The sequence below is a fragment of the Mus pahari genome, chromosome 3 (genome assembly GCF_900095145.1).
Source record: "Mus pahari chromosome 3, PAHARI_EIJ_v1.1, whole genome shotgun sequence".
Classification (NCBI taxonomy): Eukaryota; Metazoa; Chordata; class Mammalia; order Rodentia; family Muridae; genus Mus; species Mus pahari.
In genome coordinates, this window is record NC_034592.1 from 17574397 (window position 1) to 17584095 (window position 9699).

The 9699-nt window shown below is 43.9% G+C and overlaps 1 protein-coding gene across 1 annotated transcript in view; it reads left to right on the forward strand.

The window, feature by feature from the left end:
- The window catches only part of Nup188 (nucleoporin 188), a 47372-nt gene that overhangs the window by 9592 nt on the left and 28081 nt on the right, over window positions 1-9699 (forward strand). The window contains exons 8-12 of the mRNA XM_021191972.1: window positions 1396-1607; window positions 3067-3181; window positions 3714-3914; window positions 6246-6335; window positions 8437-8502. Coding sequence (XP_021047631.1) covers window positions 1396-1607; window positions 3067-3181; window positions 3714-3914; window positions 6246-6335; window positions 8437-8502 — 684 coding nt within the window. The remainder of the gene's footprint in view (window positions 1-1395; window positions 1608-3066; window positions 3182-3713; window positions 3915-6245; window positions 6336-8436; window positions 8503-9699) is intronic.

A 9699-nucleotide genomic window follows, 5' to 3' on the forward strand; every position in this document is an offset into this window, starting at 1 on the left:
CTCTTTGTCCTCCTGTCTCCTTATTTCTGGGACTATAGGTCTGTGTCATTTTTATTTGGCTGTTTTTTTTTTTTTTTTTTTTTTTTTTTGAAAATGGGTCTCTCTCTATAGCCTAGACTTATCAGACCTCACTCAGTAGCCCAGATTGCCCTTTAACCCAAGTTTATCCTGCTGTCTTCATCCCGAGTCCTGGGATTACAGACATGAGGCACAGCCAGCAGCTTCTCGTAGTGCTTTAAAGGCACTATCCCTCAGCTGTTACATCTTGTTCCAGTCTTGTAGCATGGATAGCTAAGGTAAGAGTCTGTCTCTAACTAGTGCCATGGTCTCTACTTATTTCCCATCTTAGGTAAATGTGCCATGGTCATGTCTGTTTAAATAACATGTGCTTGACAGTCATAGAGTGTGGTGGCTGCTTGAGGTTGTCCAGGTCTTTTGTTTACTGATTGTTTTTGCCAGATTGTTCTGTAGGTATTATAGAATGATTATGTTAGCAAAGATTGGTAATAAGCTGGAAGTGGTGCACACTTATAATCTCAGCACTTGGGAGAACAGAGCAAAAGGATGGGGTAGTGAGTTCAAGGACAACATGAGACTCTTGTAAACATACACAAATACACACACACCCGCCCCCCCTCCCAACTCCTCCAAGTGGACTCTGGAATTACAAATTTATATGCAGGGGAATTCTGTGCAACATTAAAAAGAGGTAACTAGGGGTTGGGGATTTAGCTCAGTGGTAGAGCGCTTGGCAAGCGCAAGGCCCTGGGTTCCATCCTTAGCTCTGGAAAAAAAAAAAGACAAAATAAAAAGAGGTAACTAGCTAAGCACTAGCAAATCTGCTTAACGTTTCTATGCAAAGGAGTGGGAATACACGGCTGAGACCGTGCCCTTTACTTAAAAGGGGAGTGGCCAAGTCATTACTATACCATGGTATTCAGTTTAGAGAAAGAATGTAGGCTGAATCAGAACCTGTTATTACATTTGCCACATTCCTGAAAAGAGACTGGAATCCAAGACCGGTTGCTTTGTACAGGAGTGTAGGTGACTGGGCAATAAAAACAACAGAGACAACACTTTATTCTACATTTTGTATTTTTTTAAACTTTATTATGGATATGTTAGTCAATAAAAGCAGCATCTTGGGGGATGGATGTCACGGTACACATCCTTAATTCCAGCACTTGGGGTGGGGGATGGACTAACTATCCTAGCACCTGGGAGGCATATATAGGATCCCTGAGTCTGAGGTCAGCCTAGTCTACATAGCTGGTTCTAGGCTCTGCAGGACTGCTCAGCGAGACCCTGTGTATAAAAAAGAAAGAAAGAAAGAAAGAAGTTAATTTGTTTTATAATCTTAACTGTTTTTCTCCCATTTTCTCTCTGTCGGTTCAGACTGAGCGTCAGGTGTCTCGATGGTTGGTTCAGTGCCTCCGGGAACAGTCCATGCTGTTAGAAATTATTTTCCTCTATTATGCATACTTCGAGATGGCACCCAGTGACCTCTTGGTACTAACCAAGATGTTCAAGGAGCAAGGGTTTGGTAGTAGGCAGACCAACAGACACCTTGTGGATGAAACCATGGACCCTTTTGTAGATCGCATTGGGTAAGTCTGAGTGGATTTCAATTAATGAACTATGTACGGAGTTGGTATTGCAGTGGTTCTGTGACTGGATGGAGAGGGGAGATGTTCCATTCATTTAGTGGGCGGGGAAGTAGGTGTGTGTGTCTGCATGGCCTGTACCTGTAAGAGGTATAGTTTGGAATTAAGGGGACTTTACTGTGTGAGTGTGTGTGTGTATGTGTGTGTCTTATGTGCGTGCTATTTGTGTACCTGCTGTTATTAGAGGACAGGAAATGGCATTGAGTCCCCTGTGTGCCACTGTGTGGGTGCTGGGAACTGAATGGGATCCACTGCAAGAATAGCGAATGCTTTTAGTGTTTAGCCATCTCTTTAGTCCCAAAGACATTCTGCCTTTTCTTTGTTTTTCAAGATAGTTTTTCTCTGTGTAGCTCTGGCTGTCTTGGAACTTGCTCTTTAGACCAGGCTGGCCTCAAACTGATAGATCTTTCTGCCTCTGCCTCCCAAGTGCTAGGATTAAAGGTGTGTTGCAACTGCCCAGCAAATTAGGGAGTGATTATCTTAATCTAGGAGGTTGGTTGACTCATCCATTCAATAAGAGTCCTTGTGAGCAACTAGAGCAGGCACAGTGCAGGGGCCACTGTGGCACTGAAGAGCACCATGTTTAGTCTCTGCTCTCGTTGAGGTCATTGTCTATAGTCTTTGAAATTATTTTTTCTGTACTGACGGCTATGGATATAGCTACATGTTGATGCCTTTTATCCTGTGAGCAAAGAAATACATTTGAGGCCAGGCAGTGGTGGCACACACCTTTAATTCCAGCACTCGGGAGGCAGAGGCAGGTGGATTTCTGAGTTCGAGGCCAGCCTGGTCTACAGAGTGAGTTCCAGGACAGCCAGGGCTACACAGAGAAACCCTATCTCAGAAAAACCAAAAAAAAAAAGACAGACAGACAGACATTTGAGGAGTGAAAGCTGGGTCAGGTGTAAGTTATAGCTACGGAGAACTTGAGTGTTAGTTCTGATTTGTCTTGAATGATGTGCATAGCCACAGGTCAATGTCAGGTATGTGAAACTGAGCTGTGCTGGAAACAAGAAGATAAAATACATTCCAAGGTCTGAGAGCCAGCTGTGGAGGAGTACATGCTGGGTTTGGTACTCAGCACCACAAAACTTCATGTTTAAAAGCACAGCAGGAGCTGGGTGATGGAGGCACATGCCTTTAATCCCAGCATTGGGAGGCAGAGGAAGGAGGATCTCTGTGAGGTTGATGCCAGCCTGGTCTACAGAGTGAGTTCCAAGATAGCCAGGGCTACCCAGAGAAACCCTGTCTGAAAAACCAAACAGACAAACCAACAACAGCCAACCAGGCCCAGTGGGAACAAGAGTGAATATGCTCATGATGGGGAGGGCCTATAGCTTCCGTTGGTTTCAACCCAGCCCAGAACAGCATGACTGAGACTGCTGTGGGCTCTCTGCTCCAGGTACTTCAGTGCCCTCATCCTGGTGGAAGGGATGGACATCGAGTCCTTGCACAAGTACGCCTTGGACGACAGGCGAGAGCTGCACCAGTTTGCTCAGGATGGCCTTATTTGCCAGGTGAACTTTCGAGAGCCTTTCCCTTAACCTCTCTCTCAACTACCCTGATGCACACAACTTTTAGTTCTGTATATTTAATTAGGCCTGGGAGAACTCAACATTATTTGTACAGAGATGATAATTAAAGCTAATAGGAAGTAGACACACTAACAGAGATGGTCTGAGGGCAAATCCTTTGGAGTTATAGGCATTTGTGGGGAAAAAATAGGGATGTACACTGAGGTAGAATGATTAGAAAGACAGAAAGGGAGAGGTCACAGAATGTTCAGAAGGATCAGACTGATAACGGCTCTAAAGTCTTAAGATGTCTTTTATAGTTTTAAACTAAGGTCATATAAAATCAGAAGAAAAATGTGAATGACAGTTAAGAGTGGTTGGGTTTCCTAGCAAGATGGTCGAGTTGAAGGGCAGTGCTGGTGTGGGGGAGCCAGGATCTCTAGGTGATAGGCTTGGTTGAGATGCTGGCGTGCCTGGCCGAAGCCAGTCCTTTCCTTTCCTTTTCATAGGCACAAGTATTTTTTCCCCTTATTAGGATATGGATCGAGTGATGTTGACCTTGGGAGACATTCCGCACCATGCCCCTGTGCTTTTAGCCTGGGCTCTCCTCCGTCACACACTGAACCCAGAAGAGACCAGCAGTGTGGTCAGGAAGATAGGGGGCATGGCCATCCAGCTGAACGTGTTTCAGTACTTGACTCGACTGCTTCGGTCACTCGCCAGCGGAGGAAATGATGTAAGGTTTTGTATGTTGGTAGTTGGCATGAGGGCAGGCCCTAGAGAACAGTGAGAGACCTGAGGTGGTGACTTGGTTCATTGTAGGTTTTTGGTTTTTTATTTATGTATTAATTTTATGTACTGCAGCTGTCTTCAGATACACCAGAAGAGGGCATCAGATCCAATTACAGATGGTTGTGAGCCACCATGTTGTTGCTGGGAATTGAACTCAGGACCTTTGAAAGAGCAGTCAGTGCTCTTAACCACTGAGCCATCTCTCCCGCCCCTCATTGTGGTTTTTCTTCTTTACTGGGATAAGATCTTAGTCTGTAGCTCTAGCCAGCCTTGAACTCTTAATCCTTCTGCCTTAGCCTCAGAAGGCCCTGAAGCACAGGCATATGCCACTGTGCCAGCTTTGTGATGATGTTTTCACTGGCTTTGTAGGGTGGTCAGGCAGCATTCTTAGCACTCCCCAGTGGTATCACTTGTCGTGGGAGTACCAGCTATCTTACTTACACCTTAGAAAGCCGAGACCCAGGAGGATGTAATTTGCTGCAATCAGGAATACTTAGTAAGTGGTAAAGTTTGAACTGACGATAAGTCTGACTCTTGTTCTAGAGCAAGCAGTTGGATTGTGACCCCTTTGGGGGTTGAACGACCTTTCACAAGGGTCACTGTCAGAAAACAGATATTTACATTATAATTCATAAAATTGGAAATTTATAGTTTTGGAATAGCAACGAAACAGTTTTTATGGAAGTATTAAAGGCTCGCAGCATTAGGAAGGTTGAGAACACTGCTCTAAAGGATGAATCTTGGACATCTGACTGAGAACTTGTTGCCCTGTAACAATAAGTGAGAAGCTCTTCTGTGTCTCTGCTTGAGGCTGGAGTTTACCTGGTTTAGTTAGCTCATGTTGATGTATGGAGTGAAATACCAGGAGCAGGCTCAGTGGTCAGATGTTTACCTAGCATACTTGGGGCCCGAGAATTAATCTTCTGTGCCATAGCTCCCACCTGCACCCCCCCAAAAAAAGAAGAAAAGAAAAGAAAAGGAGGAGGAGAAGAAGAAAAGGCAGGTTTGGTGTTGTAATCATTGGATCCCCTACTGAGAAGACGACTGTGCTCCTAGAAGAGCCCCTTCACAGATGTTCATAGCCTCACTCCTGTCATAAGCACCTTCACGGTGCCAGGGTGGAGAGCTGGGAATGTCCTGTAGGAGCTCAAAGTAAACTATGGCACATCAGGCAGTGCAGTGTTACTCACTCACCGTTTTGAAATCAACAGGTCAGTGTGGTGGCACACCACTTTAATCTTAGCACTCAGGACAGAACCAGGCAGATCTCTGAGTTCAAGGTCAGCCTGGACTACAGAGCAAGTTCCAGGACAGCCAGGGCTGTACAGAGAAATCCTGGCTGGAAAAAAAGAAAAAGGGGAAGAAGAAAAATCCACTATGAATCCCGAGAAAACATGGAAGAGAATTGTAGATACAACTTGGCTATGCAGCATTCCCCTAGCATACATGAAGCCCTGAGTTTGATTCCAAGTTCCCCCTCTCCAAACCCTCTCCACCCCCCTGAAAAAAATGGTAGGAGAATCCTGATGCATATCACTAAGTAAAGGAAGTAAATTTGAAGAGGCCATATAGTGTGTGGTTCCATCAGTGTGACACTCAAAAGAGCAGCTGCTGCCAAGGATGAGTTGGGAAGGAGAGATGTGTAAGCCAAATGGGATTTGTAGGGCAGTATGACAACTTTTTCTGATGCCAGCCTAAAGCTGCTCTGAAAACTACTCTTTGGGGCTGGGAATTAAGCTCAGGGTCAGAATGCGAGCCTAGATGCTTGTTTATGAGACCTTGGCCTCAAACCCAGTACCACAGCAAGCTTTACAGAGAAATTAGTCTTAAAACAGAATCCTCAGCTGAGACGCAGGCACTTCCCTGTACTACAGGTTGATGAGTGTCTCATTTGGATTAGGTTATAAGATCCTCTAGTGTGTATCCAGTCGCTTGGCTGGATGTAGTTTTCTTTGTTTGTTTGTTTGTTTGCTGTTGTTTTGAGACAGTTTCTCTGTGTAGCCCTGGTTTCCAGGTGCTGAGGTCAAAGTTGTGCACCATCATGGTCCAGCTTTGGTTTTCATTTTATCTACAAAACCTTTGGTCATTTTGAGATTAGTTCCTTTGGCTTTACTCCTGTAATGTTTGTTAGTTCTTCCTTCTAATCTTGTAACTAAATTAGGAAAATAATGAGAGATTACTTTTGGTTTGTTTTCAAGGGCTCTAAATATGATGGCCGAGTCTTGGAGAGAGTCGTGTTACTCAGATTTAACCACGTATTGCTTTGTCATTCCAGTGCACCACAAGTACCGCCTGCATGTGTGTCTATGGTCTTCTTTCCTTTGCTCTCACCTCGCTGGAGCTGCACACACTGGGCAACCAGCAGGTCAGTACATGGCTGTCTTTACAGTCAGGCTACCCCTCAGTTACAGTCCAGTCACCACAATGCCCCTCAGATTTGTTTCTTGCTATTACTTTTCTATTTATTTATTTGTGTGTTTATAATTCTTAAAGACAAAGTTTCTTTGTGTAGCCTTGGCTGTCATGGAGCTCAGTTTATAGACTAGGTTAGCCTAGAACTCAAAGGTCTTCTTGCCTCTGCCTCCTGAGTGCTGGGATTAAAGGTGTGCACCACCACTGTTTGGCTTTATAGTGTTCATTTGTAATGATTAGTATTTTGTAAATTGATGAAAATAAGATAGTTGTCCATTGAAAGACTCAGATTTTCTGCCCTGTCATTTGGAGCATAGAAAGTGTTAAAGCCTATGTAAAATATCAAAGACGAGGTGCAATGTTAGGGCCTAGGAAACTGTTACTGGCTAGCCTGCCATTTTGTGCTGTTACTAATATTATAAGGAAACTTTCTTATACGTTGTTCCTGCTGTTGTTAGGAAGCTTTTTCATGTTGATTGCATATTGTTATATTCTCTGCCTTGGAAAGCAATCACAATGGTTAGAACGACTTTATATATACAGCTAGCCACAGTAAGCCCTCACCCAAACCAACCACTCAGCAGCCCTTCCTACACCTGTGTATGAGCTTTTATGGCGCTTGCATTTATAAGCTGCCCGGGATGGATCCCGCCATAAGAGAGACACACCTGCATCTGTTTAAAATAAGATTTCCATTTTGAGTAGGGGTTGAGTAAAATTTAAGTTCCCAAGACCTCCCTGGGAACTGACATCCTACTTAACAGAAAGAGACATGTATGTGAAACAGACTTTGTGGTTGACAAGTTAAGACATGACTGTTAGGCCAGACAAGTCCCATGCTGCTTGACAACACATGAATGTTAGACAGGCAACAGTTGAATACCCCAACCAACGGGGGCAGGGTAAGTGTACAACAGAGACATGATCCTAAGAAGCCCTGCTCCTAAACCCTGATTGAGAAGAACTTGGCACAGATGATTGTGGGTCTCAGGCTTAAAAATCCTGTAGACTCTTAACTCAGTATCCTGGTTCAGCTCCTGTCTGAACCATGGCCCTGCTTGACTAGTACTGCTCAATAAACTCCTGTCTGACACTGGTGTTTATGTGGCTTGTCAGGCCACTCCTGCAGACAAAACTCCCGCTACCTGGACCCCAACAGAAAACTTTAAAGAACGGTAAAGTTCTTGTGACTTCAGCTTTTACCTTTTATTTTAAGGTTAACCAGAAGACGTGGCGTGTTGATAGAAAGTGTTCAGCTAGTTGTGGTGCACACCTTTAATCCTAGAACGTAGAGGCAGGAGGATCTCTGAGGTAAAGGCAGCCTGGTCTCCATAGTAAGTTCCAGGATAGCCATGGCTTCAGACTGAGATCCTGCCTTTAAGAAAAGAAATAAAGGAAGAAAATGTCCTAGGGCTGGAGAGTTAAGAACACTTGCTTCTCTTCTAGGGAACCTGAGTTTGGTTTCCAGAGTCCATGTCATAGTTCACAACTGCCTGTATCCTATTTCCAAGGGCTCTGATAGCCTCTTTTGACCTCCATGGGCTTATGCATACTTGTGATATATCGCCCCTCTCCTCTCTTTCATTCACTCCGTATTCCTTAAATGACTGGCAGATGTCAAGCGTGCTAAGCTAAGCGCTGAGGACACAGTAAATTAGAAGATACTGTGTCTGACTTAAGAGCTTGGTCTACCTAAGTATAGAAACACTAGTCTTTTATGTGGGAGACAGGTTATGCCAAAACATAGTATTACCAGCTTTTATCATTTCCATTCTACAGATGTGCATTTACAGATCAAGAAGTTGAATTTGGTGGTCCAGCATTATCTGTCCACAGATAAGACGTGCATGCCTCAGCTTCTCACGTAGTGCTAGAACCACAGGCTTGCAGCAGTAGCCAGGGCTGCAGACTATGCAGGGTTGTGCCATGACTGTAAGCCAGAGTTCTTGCCATGCTGTGCAACATGTTCCTTGGTGTCCTTATGGTAATGGAGTACCATACAAAAGATAAAGTGGTTCATGCCAGAAAGACAAAAGGCTTCCTTCTCTTCACAGGATGTAATTGACACAGCGTGTGAAGTTTTGGCAGACCCTTCTCTCCCAGAGCTGTTCTGGGGAACAGTAAGTATGTCAGAGGGGCTTGTGCTGTACCTCTCGCTAGAGCAGTGTTCTTAACTTTCCTGATGCTGTTTCCTCATGATGTGGTGACACCACGTGAAATTACTCCATTCCTACTTCACAACTCTTAATTTGCACAACTCTTAATTTGGCTGCTGGTCGGAATCATACTGTGAATACTGTGTTTTCTTTTCTTTTTAAACGTAATACTTTTCTGTTTTTTTAAGATTTATTTATTATATGTAAGTACACTGTAGCTGTCTTCAGACACTCCAGAAGAGGGAGTCAGACCTTGTTAAGGATGGTTGTGAGCCACCATGTGGTTGCTGGGATTTGAACTCTGCACCTTTGGAAGAGCAGTCGGGTGCTCTTACCTGCTGAGCCATCTCACCAGTCCCCGAATACTGTGTTTTCTAATGTCTTTGGTGATTCCTGTGAATGTCCTTTGCTCTACCTCCGCAGGGTTCACAACTCCAAGTTGAGAACTGCTTGCTCTAAAGAGAAGGGGCTGGAGAGATGGCTCAGGGGTTAAGAGGTCATGAGTTCAATTCTCAGCAACTATATGGTAGCTCACAACCATCTGTAATTGGATCCAATGTCCTTTTAGAATACAACAAACAAACAAATAAATCTTTTAAAAACAAATAAGGAGAATGATCAAACATTTCTGAGAGATTTTAGAGTTAACATTTAATAGTTCAGGTCCTAGCTGGTCAGCCCTTTCTTTGTATCCCAGCTGGAACAATGTGTTTATATAGCTTTCAACTCCCTCTGGAGATCCTTCTGGTTTCTGCAGAGGCCTTGCAGATCCCTGAGAGAAGCTGTTACAAAATATTTTAGTTTGGGCATCTATTGCTTGTGTGTGCTGGCTAAGCATTGGCATGATTTTGGGGTAGTTCTCACTTTAATAGAAGCATTTACTGGAAGGAATTATATTGTTTGCCTCTACAAAGGGTGGCCAGGAGGAAGGCAATGGATAGACAGGCAGTATATCATTTTTCAGTGCAATGTAAATATCTTAAATTATTAAGAAATTTATGTCTATGTAAAGGAAAACTGTATTTCTAGTTTTTCTCTTAAATATATGAGCTTTTAAAAAATATTTCTTTTGGGCTGGTGAGATGGCTCAGTGGGTAAGAGCACCCGACTGCTCTTCCAAAGGTCCAGAGTTCAAATCCCAGCAACCACATGGTGGCTCAT